At 36.9% G+C, this 13,741-nt stretch overlaps 1 protein-coding gene across 1 annotated transcript in view; it reads right to left on the minus strand.

Annotated features, from left to right (window-relative positions):
* Positions 1-2,253: 2,253 nt before the first annotated feature.
* Positions 2,254-13,741, minus strand: part of LETM1 (leucine zipper and EF-hand containing transmembrane protein 1) — a 28,735-nt gene continuing 17,247 nt past the window's right edge. The window contains exons 8-14 of the mRNA XM_057374039.1: positions 12,779-12,910; positions 11,982-12,161; positions 11,164-11,319; positions 10,253-10,387; positions 9,513-9,700; positions 7,490-7,628; positions 2,254-6,155 (exon numbers count right to left, since the gene is read on the minus strand). Of these exons, the coding sequence (XP_057230022.1) occupies positions 6,006-6,155; positions 7,490-7,628; positions 9,513-9,700; positions 10,253-10,387; positions 11,164-11,319; positions 11,982-12,161; positions 12,779-12,910 (1,080 nt within the window). The 3' untranslated portion in view covers positions 2,254-6,005. The remainder of the gene's footprint in view (positions 6,156-7,489; positions 7,629-9,512; positions 9,701-10,252; positions 10,388-11,163; positions 11,320-11,981; positions 12,162-12,778; positions 12,911-13,741) is intronic.

The raw sequence follows: 13,741 nt of genomic DNA on the forward strand, positions 1-13,741 counted from the left end.
TAGAAAGACTACTCTTTTTTTTACTTTTTTTCTCTTTTTTTTTGCCAATTTTTTGTTCTCATCTCCCAGTTGCCCTTGCAGAAGCTCTCCTTTCAGCAGAGTATGAAGATCTTCCTTGATCAAGGACCTGAAAATACAGTTAGAAAATACTAAGAAAAAGCCTGGATGGCTCTTGGACTGGAGCTAAGACAAAAGGAGGGAGGGAGAATCCACAGCCGCTCCCAACACGTGTGGGAGATATCTCAAATTTCTGGCTGCAGCATTCCCTGAGATATAAATCAGGCCATTCATGAAGGGGCTGCTCTGCCAATATACATAGAGAGAAACACTAGACGGAAAGCAGCAAATCTGCATTAGATCCATCTCTAGTACAGCAGAAATCCTTTACRCCAGTTAGTTGAGAGAAACTGATGTTTGCAAACCACAGAAGGTTTGRCAAGGGTAAAATTGTACATGCTAATGAGCCCCCAAAGAATTCTGACCTGTGAAGGATATTTAACTACTGAGGAAGATTTATATCCAATAATACACAAAAGTGGAAGTGATCACAGGGTATGGGGAATTAGAAACACACTACAAACATCCTCCTGCTCACATCAGCATTGAGAAATAATTCAAGAAAATACCAAATATATAAACAGTGAGAAAAGTGAGAATCCTCAGCCAGAGAAGCTATGAGGCATGATCCGTCACTGTCTCAATTTGGTATTTAAAAGCCTTATTGCTGCAAAATGCTGTACTAGGTCCTTGCACAGAGAGACTCTGCTCTGGAGAACTTGTCTGCCCAGTCACTGTCAAGGAAGTTTTGTTACAGTGGCACAAGAGAGAAGCAATGTATTATTGATAGACTGGGCATTAACTGAACACAGACTTCTCAAGCCTCAGGTCGATGAAACAACCACAAGGCTATCAATCTCTCACCACCACTATGCAGATGTGTTCACCCTCTAAATGACATTTCACCAAAATAATTTGCAATAAAACTTCTCTATTAATCCTTTTCAGACCGTGATGTCATGAAGTCAGAGTCCCCAGCCAATTTTCTGCCTGCCTGTAGCACCAGCCTGATGGAAAAGAAGATTCCATCCAGTGAAGTTGCAGCAATGTGTTCATTACCCCCTACGAGAGCAGGCAGTTGCTGTTCCCTCTGTGCATCTTTGCAGACAATGCACAAATCCACGGCTGTGATTGCATTGCGTCTGGCTGAGCTGGAGTTCATTTCCCCACAGCAGCCCTCTCAGAGCTGTGCTTTGCATCAGGAAAGGTGTCTTGCCTGCTGCTGAGCAGGGCTGGCACAGCATCAGCACAGTCTGCCAACATTTCCCCTCAACAAAGGGCTGGGAGAGGACAAGATCCTGGGAGGGGACACAATTAACCAAAGGCATATTCCATACCATATGACATCAGCTCAGATACAAAGCTAAGGAAAGGAGGAGGGAAAGAGGACATTCATTATTTACAGTATTTGCCTTCCAGAGCTCTTTCCACACCTGCTGAATCTCTGCTCCCCAGGAAGTGGCTGAACATCACTTGATGATGGGAAGCAGAGAATAAATCTTTTTTTCTCTTTGTTTGTGCATTCCCAACTTTCGCTTGTGCCTTGGTAAACTGCCTTAACCTATGAGCTGTCCCCATTTTTTCTTYAGATTTTAACAATTACACACAATTGTTATAAACATGTAATAAAGGTTCATTAAAGAGTATAATTTCTCTGATATAACCAATATTTCTCAGCAAAGACAACAGTGCATCCAGAAGTCAGTCTCTTTCTTGGAAATTCAGGTAAAYATGATCAAAGGCACATCCCAATATCCACATTTAATTCACAAACTCAAAYCCCAATTCCTCTGCTACTCAGTTTGACCACACTGCTGCTCAACACTCCTACTCACCCTAATTAAGTCAGTCATTAAAGGAAATTCTTAAAGGAAAAGCTTAAAAGAAACATGTTCTGCCACTTTTATAGCTTTTTATTTGGTATTTGGCTTTAAGCAGAAGGAAAAATCTGCAACCCAACTTGTCTTATTATTGTTTTAAAAACATGTCAAGGCAGAAGGTTGTCTTCAGCCACCCGTTGAAGCAGTTTATACTAGAGAATAAATTCAACATTTGCATGTTCCCAAATCCTTTTTAAAATCAGACAGGAGTCTACTTTAATGGACACAGCTCATCAGCATCCAGCCCTGTGCCTGGCACCTCATCTGAAGAGCAATAAAYTAAATAATCAAAAGCAACAGAAAAATAATCGAGATATCAGGTTTCAAAATAATACTTTTATTGTAACTAACAAAGGACACAAGCTCCAATTAACATAAAAATTTTATACTGCGTTATGGCAAACACAGGACCAGTATGCTCAGAGCACAGACAAATGATTTTCAACTTAAATTTATAACTCATCAACTGAAAAGCAAAACTYGGAATACATAGAAAGAACAGAATATGGGATTATTCTTTTAATTAAATATATCCAATTGTTTGATATGAACAATTTAAAAGTATTTAAATACATGCTGAAGTAGCTAAAGTTTAAATTATTAGCAAGGTATGCAGATATAAAGTTACAACAAGTATTTTGGAGTTGTATAAAAGATGCAACTTTTTCCCCCAGACCAAGCCTACGTAAATGAAAGGTAATATCCTGGCAATAGACTATTCTGTACCTGCATGCAGTCCTGCTGACAAACTCCAACTGAAAGAGTTTTCTGGTACTTATCCTGCAGGCAGCTTGACTCTCACAGCATGCAGCCAGTGATGAAAATCTCTGTGAAAACCATCTTTTGTRCTAAGATGAAACAGAAACAAGTTTTTCAATAAAATAGGTCCTATAACAAGCTTGTTTTGGAGGGGAAAAAGAGATTACATCCTACTCTACTTCTCTTCCCTGTTGCTAGATGGATTTTTAAAAAAGTTTTTGTGTGTTTTACATTTTCCCCTTGAACAGTTTATAGTCAAAATCTGTCTTATTTGAATCTGCAACAACCTCATCAATGGTCTTACCAATTACCTAAGTCTGAGCTCAGAAGCTTTGCCTGTGTAAGTCACAAAGTCATCAAAATCTCGCATATCCTTTAAATTATTTAAAGAAATATTTACACCTCCTGATTAAAAATTCATTCAGGAATAAGTTCTGACCAGTTACTGTACACTTGGAAGTCATCCTTTCTCTGAAAGTAYTGCAGCTTCTGGTTTTTGGTCAACACAAAAGACAACCAAGCTGGAGCTATGCCAATCTGCTGCAGTTGCCTGTATCGCCAGGACAGAGCTGCTCGGGAAGGTTCAAAGTTGGGTAAAATTGGATAATTGAGGGGTTTCTAAGCTTTTAAAGCTTGCAGAACATGTGTTGTTCAAATTCAGCTGTCATGGGTCCGCCTGCTTTTAACAGAAGGAAGGTATTTCCCATGAAATCCTTTCTATGGTTGGTGCGCACATCCTGCGATCGCTTTAGGTAACAGCAGAAAGTTGGCATTTGTGACTGGCATTTAAATGAATTTTATGCAATCTGYAAAGATTTCACAACATGCCAAATTTCAAGCAAGTCCAAATGTATCACAGTTATTTTAATCAGACATTTTTTATAAAATAAATCAGCTGGTTTTGGCTCCCTTCTTATTAATATACAGAAAATTTAAGTGAATGGTAAACACAGAACAGCAGCAAAGTGTTTTAAACTCCCAAATACTGCAACCAGCCAATTTACTTTCAGGACAGTTAAAGCTCTGTAAAACTTTTAATCAATAAATATTTGAAAACAGCTTTTTCTGCTACTTCCCTGGTTTAAATCTGCATGCATTCAAGTGCAATACAATTCTTAGGTTTTTGATATTCCATGAAAGGTAGCAGCAATTTTAGAGTATCTTTACCACGTTTCAGGAATGTCAAGTAATATTCTTATACATTGTTTTCAAATTGAAAATATGCCACTGTAAAAATTTAGCGTACTTCAAAGCCATTAATTMTAGCTGTAAATCATAAAATGTAAAATTAGTTTCTAGACTGTGTTCTTGTGAAATTAGTTTTATTCTTGCATTTTTATCTAAGTGTTGGCCTAAAAAAAAAAGCACCTAGTGAAGTCAAATCTTCAAAAATCTACAAAGTGACTTCCATGCTGAAATCTCCAAGTTAATCTCAATTTATGAGGAAGAGCCCCCTTGTTTAGGGATATATGAACCATAAAGATTGTACTGATTTAAAATTTCAGCTTCATCACAGCAATTTCACACTTCAGATACAATTACAGTAATTCTCAGGAGGATCTTGCTGTAAGCAGCTTTCTTTGCTAACTGTACAGAATACAAACTCAGTAGTTGAACTAGACACTGACTTTTTCTAGAACTGTACACCTCACTGTACATATTGCTTTGGAAACAACTAAATACAATGGTCCATATCATGCAAGCCATGAGACTGTCAAAACTTCTTTTGTTCCACTAACTTCAAATAAGTTTGTACAAATAATTTAGCCAATCTAGATAAATACTGCACATGAAATTATGCTGAAATACATTTGGGAGTCAACATTTTCTATAAAAATATGCAACTATGACTAAAAGCTTTAAGTACTAACTGCCCACCTCAATATCACCATGTACAGTGCCATTGTAAGATGTGCTCTCTACAGTGTATACAAAATCAAGAATGTTTGTACATTTTATAATACTGGGTGCAAAATAAAAACAGAATAAAAAACCCAAACCATAACCCTGCTAGTTCAAGCCACACTACATGTATTTCATAGTAGATTTTAAGAAAGGTGTAAAATTTAGGCTACCATGAATTATGGAACATCCCAGAGTTAGTATTTTAATTTTAAAACTGTAAAATTTACTAYTAAGAAGAAATATTAATGAGCAAACCTTGACCTAATGCCAGTATGCAGTCACATATTTAAAGACAGTGACTATAAGCAATTAGAAAACAATAATGTAATCAAAGYACTGGCAATACCAGAAATGACTTGTTGACTGCACAGTAAGCAAAGCCATGAGATGAACATATTTATGTACTCCAACTATACCTGGTTAATGACTTTATACCTGAGATGAAAATTGAGAGGTAAGAGAACTAGTTATGGTGTAAATAATGGTTAGATGAAAAACAAGCACACAAAGATAGCTATGTTTTTTAAAATATATGCAAAAAGATCACAACAGACATTTTCCCCTTTTGATTATTTTCGTTCTGATATTCAGACAAACAGTTTAACTCACTTTACCGGGTGACAGATCATGTTCTGAAACTATTTTAAAGGCTCCTGTGATTCCAATGCTTTAATAATTCATGGAAGTTTGAGTAGAAGCAACATACTCTACTCCCTAGTCCTATGAAATTTAAGGCACCCATAAGTAGCAAACTTCATGCCAAGATTCCATTCYAGGGAAAAATAAATCTGATTTTTCCCTTCAACAGAAAATAATAATAGCCATGAATTCATAAAAGTGATCAGAATGCCACATTCTCTGTCAGTGAGGCAACAGCTTAGTGATATTTAGCTTAAAAAACTCTAAATCTATAGAGCTACGACTGAAGCCACAGAATCTTCACTAGCAGATTGGAAAATGTGTAATATTGTGATGGAAATGAAAGCTTGTATTAAATGCTGAAAAAGCTAAAAGTTAGAAGCAGAGCAAGGTTGGGCCCCATGTAATGATGAAACAAAATAAATGGAAAAAATTTTCCATGATAGATACACTTCATTTATACAGCAAACTTCCAAGTTTAATGGATCACTGTTCCACAGCAATGAGTGCAAATACATGTTTTTGTGGGCAGGAGCACTGCTAAAGAAGCATATTCTGTTTTCATCAGTATGGAATGACACTAAATCACTTCTTTGACGAACGGAAATTTCACTCCATATGTCAGAAAACATATCTACGATTTATTACCAGAATCAGCTCAAAACACTTCCCATAATCACAAAGCTCAAGTAAYATGTAGCCATTAGACACAGAAAGATATACAAGATTTTGGTTACAACTGCGGTTAGCTTCAGATTCTGAAGCTTAATTCTTTGCTTCTGCAGCTTCTTTATCCTGCTTTTCCTTTGCTTTCTCTTTTTCCTCCAGTTTTTCTTCTTTTTGAAGCAGTGACATAATCTCAGCAACCTGGCTGGTGCCAATATCAATATCTTCTTTGTCAATCAATTCTACTACCTACATGAACATAAAATTACATGGAGAGTGCATTTAGTTTTTACATGATGGAGGCATTTTCCTATAATAAATTTTGTTAAGACAACAAAAGTATTCAGTTCTCCTGTTCAAGAAAAACAGCATTTTTTTCTTACATAATCAACCAGTACCTCAAACATATCCAGAGTATTAAAAAAAGAAAAAATACAACCCAAATTACTTAGAACTTTTGACCTTTATGTGTGCAGCACACAAAGACATTTTAAAGCATTAGTAAAACAGACTCATTCATTTTATCTGTTTCAATGGAAAACTGAGATTCAGTACCAACTGAAACAGTACTTAAGACAGTAATCTATAAGCTTAATTTTAATTTTATTTWAAAAGACCCACTGTCCTAGATAGGCACAAATTTAGAAAAACTTTCAAGTAGCGGAGGGGTGGGCCTTTCAGAAAGCAAATKAAAAAAATAATCTAGTAAATTATTCCAAATTCCTTTAAATAGCTTTTTGCAGTACATATGTATTCTTGGCATATCTCCTTAAGTTCCTAGAATTATTCTGCAACATATGCAGAATTCAGAAGTACATTTTATCTGTGTTGCTAAATGTGCAACGGCTGTTTAGAGCAACAGGGAAGATAATCACCACTGGGGCAGTAGAGAGGAAAAATGTRTTTCAAAAAGCTGATACTGTATTTTCTAGCTGGCCACAGTTTAAATGCTATTTCTGTATCAAGTAACAGAATGACTTCTGTGAAGTAAGTTTCAGGACATTTCTAAATTTACCAAGTGAAAAAGAAACAAGAAAATGAAGGTGAAAGGCAGAGAAAATCTGAGAATGTTCTGCAAAATGAGAGAACGGGACAAGTCAGGCAACAAACACAGGTCATTTACAGTGGACATAAAGGACAACTGATGGTCTAYTGTCTTTCAAGCACAGAAAATACAGGTCTCCATGAAACATTAAAGTGTACAAGCAAGCAAGAGAAGCTACTATTCGGTGTTGATATAAAATATATATATATATGGACATTATGTTAACAGTGGTATTTCTTCTATTCCCTCCCATTTGTAAGTAATAACAAAATTACCATATTTTACACAACTTGACTGACACATATAGGAAAAACTACAGCTTTAAAGGTAATGTGAGTAAGACATGGATTTCACCCCCTCCCCAAAAAATAGCCATATCGATTCTTGAGATGTTGTTATATAAGATCAATTTGCAATACATATCAAAAATCTCACTGGCATCAAGTAAAGGCTCTTGCAAAAGACTGCACTAAGAATTAATACCAAAACAGGTCCACAGTTTGAGGGATGGTTTTCTTTAAGAAGTCCACAGACTTACCTTAACAACATTATCTATGTCAATTTTGCCATCCTTGTTTTCATCTAAGGCCTCTGCAATCCTTGTTAGCTTTTCCTCTGGAATCTTCCGAATTTGTTTCATTGCATTTATTAGCTCAGTAATGCTGATGAGATTCTTCCTGAAGAARAAGTACAAACTCTACATGACAAGCTGTTACTCCAAAGGAGTAAGGTTGACAAAAGGCAGTACTGCACTGCAGGATGCTTGTAACATTATTAATTATTTAYAATCCCAAACAGAATGCAAAAAAGCAAAAATAAGTCACTAATCAGCAAGCAGATTTTTATCTCACCATCGAATTCTTATGCTTTTAGTTTCCACATGTTTTRTTGAACAAATACAGGTATCCAGTAGCATTTGAAATAAAGRTTTCTGTGCTTCCCAGACTGTGTAYMTAAYGCCCTTTGATCCCTCACTCCCCATTTACCAAAGATGCAGTGCCATGCTTCTGTCACCCTTTTACATTCAAAGGCTGGCAGACAGAAAATCAATGAGTCACAAGAAAACAAAAGCTGAGAACTAATCACTTGAGCATTTGAGATGTTTTGTTAAAATCTGCTTCATTTGCTCCTATCAAGGACCAGTATCTGTGGAAGGAAGGACTAACAGGTTTCAGATGTCACACTCTCTGCTCACTGATCTCATGAAGTTCAAGTTGTCTGTCTGCTGTAACCTAAAGCCTCTGCTTGCCCATGTATTTTGCTAGCTTGAAGACACATCTTCYAGCACAGCTCCAGCTGAAATGCAGGGGACAGTAAAGCCAATGAATACGAAACAGAAGGGCTTTATCAGCATAGTTCCAGCTCCTCTGGGCACAGACAGACTTTTATGCAAGGACCATTTCTCAAGCTTCCATTAAATGTCCTGGACATGGCTTGATAAGGACTACACCAACTTCAAGGTTTAAAGACAAGCCTTTGACAGCTAAGCAATATTTGAACTAGTAATGCTCAATCATCCACAATCACCTAYAAAATTATCCAGAAAACCATCCAATAAAAAGTATAATTACATTCAGTACAAGCAGATTCTGCACTGCATTGTTAGTTTACAAATTCAGATGGATTTGATTAACAACTTCTCTGTAGCACCCTTCATATGGCTGCCTCAATGCTATTACACAATATTTGCAACAAATGACCGTTTGCCCTGGGGACTGAAAAACAGAGTTCAGAAGCAACAAAAGCAGAATCCTTATTTCTGTTTAATTATGCTGTTTGGGAGCTGGGATACTCTCTTACTGAATCACACAAAATGGTGCAAGCACAAACTAGATTAATACAGCATTCATGGTCGCAAACTGTTATAATTCGTGTCACAGTTTTCAGGTATTTCAGTGTCTCTAATAAGCAGCACATGACCATTTAACATGGGATTGCCTGAAACACTCTCCAATAATATTGAGACCTGAATAAGAGTTCACAAATGATTTTGTGATTACACTATCAGGAAAATATTCCTTTAAAAATCTGTAAGTATGTTTAAAAATTGAAATGAAGTATTTTGAAGGGGACTGTGTAAAACGATCTCCTCACTTCCATTAAAGCCACTCCCAACTTGACTCCAGACACCATAGACTCTCTTAGTTTTTTTCTCCATTAACATCTTTACTACTAAATAACAACAAATATGGGCTAGCTCACACACTTGTGCACCTTTTCAATCAATAGTACAGGGCAAATTGACTTGTGTGAGGAGCATGACTAAAGGCACAATTTCTTCTGTACCCTTGCCAGAGGTATGGGCAAGATGGTAAGACAATAATCAACACTGATTTTCAGAAGACRTCCAGGGGAATTATACATCCGTTTTTCCTTCCTCAGTTTACCCATATTTAGCCTTAAACAAGACAAAAATGTACACCCCAATTTTGTTAATTTTGTTTTTAAAATCAATCATCTCTACATTCTAAACAGTAAGTTCTTTTYTAATCACACATCAGACAAAAGCAAGAGAAAAGGTGAACAGCTAGAGACACATCCAGTGTTCCCAAGTCACTTACCCAGCAGGAGTTTCATCACCAACCAGCTTTTCATCTGCTGTCTTTTGACTTGTCTCTAATTCAACAATAATTTTGTCTATCTGGCCAACCATTCTGTTCACTCTCTTTGTCAGTCGCTTGCTTGCCTTTGACTCTTCCACTGCCTCTTGCTCACCAGTTTTAGTAAGCTCCTTTATCTCCTGCAAATCCTAAAAGAAATGGTCAGGAGAGAGAAAAGTTTTTGCTGGTGTGGATTTGCAACAGATACTAACTKCAACCAGCATTTCAAGACAGGAGCCATTTGTAGATGAAATACAAGTGTAGAGACATACAAGGATGGAATTAGAACAATAAATTCTAACGTTGCTGCCTTTTTCAAGCAACTCTTAAATGTTATTTTCCACATCTTCCATAAGACTGGATAAGGGTCATTTTACTTAACTTGGAAGTTTCTCTAATACTGACATCTACACTTGCTAAGAAAGAACAGCAGCATGAAGCACTCAGCTCCTGTTACCCCAGTCACCCGGGAACAAGAGCAGGAGCAAGATTCTCATCTGCTGGGAACTACTCCAGCGATAACAATTAGGCTTTGAACATGTTATACAAATGAGGCTCTGCATTGTCACATGCAAAGCTCAGTCACTCAGCTTCCAACTTCAGACTACCWGGCAACCAAGAAAGCTGATCTTTAAATTTGTGGATCATTCCYGCTAAAACTAAACATGAACAGAAAATAGCTTCTGTGCCCCATTCTTCACCTCATTATACTCCTGGATATCATCCTTTAATTCCTCAAGCTCCTCCTTTTCCTTTGTTAGTGATTTCTTCTGTTCCTGCAGCTTGGTGCAAGCATCGCTCAGCACGTCAATCTCCTCTTTGGTGATTTCCTCACCCTGAAACAGAAAACACAGATGAATTAGTGAAAGGCACACTTGTGATTTTCCTCCAAGACTTTCAGTCTTTTAACAGAAAAGAGAGACTTAAGAGTCTTTTTCTATGTTTGGAGTCAATACCATCACATGGCCATTTTGAGGCTAATGCAAAGATTTTAAATGATAAAACAATTAGTTTGCTATGGTACATAATTTTTTTKAAGTGCACTAGAAGTAAGTTCAGATAATGTGATTGATTATGTGAGTTTTGGCTATTCAAAATTCTGTGCCTAATCATCTTATTTAAGATGTTTTACTTCATTCATTCCTGGGTTTAGCAACTAAAACAACTGAGAAAAAAATTCACTATGTACAGGGAAAGATAAATTACACGAAAATAATTTAAAGTTTGGAAAGTTGAGCTGTAGAAAAGCTATCTTCAATAACCTTTGTGACAATGAAGATGAACACCCAGAGTTTGTGAAGTATATCTGCTTCTTGAAAAGCTGAGAATAAAATATGCAGATACATTCCATCTACAGATACTGCAAATGGCCCCGAAAATAGGTATATTAATTTCAATCATGCAGATAGAATAATGGAGATGCTCTGAGATGYTTTGCACTGACTTCAGTTTCTGCAYKRGTGAATTTTCAATCCACTAAGTAGSTGTTTTTAACTGACAGAATGYGGTGAGAGGGTTAACAGAGGAAGACAGACAAGCAACTTATGGTTCTCACATGGATGTTTTGAATCTTTAATTCAGAAGTATGAAAACGTGCAGTTATCCAGATTACCTTAATGCCTTCCAATACTGGAGCTCTATCTATCAGTGTCTCTGAGTGTACTGCTGCACCTGCCCGTGCCAGTTCTGGTTTAGTATCCATCGCCACCTGGCTTTTTTTAGCTTGCAGAGCAGTTGCTTCAAGAGCTGCTGCTGGTTCCACCGTTTTCTAAATTTAAAACACCTCATTAGATTTCATTAAAAAAAAAAACAGTATCTGTACTAGCAACAGTTACAGAATGATTTGTCAAAATAGAAATAGTTGCTGAAGTTGCCACACACATTTTTATGAGAAGAGGTTAAAAAATTGCAACATATTGAATGGTTTCACATTAACATGCCCACTTGTATTTAATGAATTCCTTCTGCGAGCTCCTGAGGCTTTATTCACTAATAAAGCAGGCCAGCAGGTTTTACAGTCAAATATCACACAAAAACATTATCAGGTTAATGATAAATAGAAAGAGCCAAAGGTAAGAAGATTTAAAGTGTGGAGTGCAGAAAATTAAAAACAAAACAAAACAAAAAAAAACCACCCAAAAAACAAACAACAAAAAAAACAAACAAACAAAAAAAAATCACTACCTTTACTAGAGAAAAACAAGACTTCATCTACTGTCCAGTTAAGAAGGAAATTTTAGATAAGTAAGACTGAGCCAACATTTCATAGTAAATTTGTRTTGCAGTCAGTTTTAACACTCTCTCACATCTTCCATATGTGGATTAGTCCAGTTTCTTGCAGACAATATCCAGACCAGAGGCAATAACTCATAATATGGTAGTTTTCACATTCCTTCACATTACTTCTCAATAGTTGTGAGCAGAACTTACCATGGCTGCAACTTCAAGGGTTTCTTTGGCTTTCTCTGCAGCTTCAGACAACCTTTCCATTTTTTTTTCTTCATTTTCTTTTCTGATGGCCTCYTCTTCCTGAAGAGTTGCTTCCAGGCGCACTTTGTTATCTACTTTTTCACCTTCAACTTCTGCAACTTTCACYTGAGCCTCTTTGGCCTGAAAACAACAAAAGTAATCTAATAAAAGTGTGTATATATATATATAAAAATATATATTTGTCTGTATAATGTAAGTTTAGGTAGTACAGGTATGCTAATGAATCAAGTCAAAATCCCCAAATGTTACCCTATKTTTGCATTTCTCAGAAAAAGATGACTCTGTCTTGAGAAAGCTTTCTGGCAAAAGTTTTTGCTTCTGTGGAAAGGTGAACTTTTCACCCTGAAATCATATACGTTCTTCATTCTCTTTCTCTCAAGACTACCAACAATCTACTCTGAGAATTTCTCTCTCCATAACAACACCAAGTATTTTCATGTATTAGTGTCTTTATGGGGCCTGAAGCATTCATTGTTTTTACAGAGGTGAAAGGTGTATTCTAAATCTTCTTATGCTATTACTGTTTGCTGTCAYGTAATCCAATATTGCCTTATATTTGCTTTATCCTCATACCTCTCCACACACAACCCAACTTCTGCATTTGAAGGTGATTCAAATAAACCTATGATATAGTTTTTTAAGAAAAGCAAGGAACTGAGAAGACCATCTACTGCTCTGAATGGATTTTCAGTGGTGACACTGAAACTTAGCTACACAYTATGTCCATCAATACTTACAACACTGTCTGGTAGTGTCTGAAGGGTTGTTTTGAGCTGATCAGCTGGAGAAAGGGTATCTGGAAGATACATGGCTCTGGATAAAATAAGCAATGATGTAGGGATTTCCTGGTTCAGGTGCAGATCCAACCACTGTAAATGCAATACAGAAAATTAATCTACACCTTCAGATGTATATTTTATTTTTTACCAACAAAATCAAGCATACAGTAAAAAGTAATTATTATTTTTTTTTTACCACTACTTATCCGTCAATATCCTAGCACAGGAATTACAGGCTATACCCAGCTAAGAATTACAGCCATTGCAACAAAATATAGGAAGATGTGTTCTGTTTGAAGAAGTATTTCAAGAAGTATTGAATGCTTATTTGAACAAGTGTTTTTTTTCACATGCATCTAAAATCACAGAATGGTTTGGGTTGGGTTAAAGATCATCCACCTAGTTCCAACCCCCTGCCCTGGAAGGGACACCTCCCACTAAACTGTTACTCAGAGCTCCATTCAACCTGGCCTTCAACACCTCCAGGAAAGGGGAGTCCRCAACATCTCTGGGCAACTTGTGTCAGTGTCTTTTTCTAACAGAAAAWAATTTCTTCCTAATAACTAATCTAAACCTGCCCTCCTTCAGCTTAAGGCCATTCCTCCTCAGCCTATCACTACATGTCCTTGCGAAAAGTCCCTCTCCAGCTTTCCTATAAGCCCCATTTTGTTACTGAAGGTGCTATAAGGTGCCCCTGGGGCTTTCTCTTCTCCAGGCTGAACAGCCCCAATTCTCTCAGCCCGTCTTCATAACAGAAATGCTCCAGYCCTGTGATCAACTCACMCCTCTGGATGTGCTCCAACAGACCTTCYCCTAAACCAGGTAACACCAAGAGACAAAGAACTGATCTACTTGGTGAAAACTTCTTTACAGAGCAACACAATWATTAACAAGACATTCTGTCAGAACTGCAAGCATTGT

Source organism: Malurus melanocephalus, unplaced genomic scaffold (genome assembly GCF_030028575.1).
Source record: "Malurus melanocephalus ecotype Western Australia unplaced genomic scaffold, MMel_1.1 scaffold_214, whole genome shotgun sequence".
In the NCBI taxonomy this organism is placed as follows: Eukaryota; Metazoa; Chordata; class Aves; order Passeriformes; family Maluridae; genus Malurus; species Malurus melanocephalus.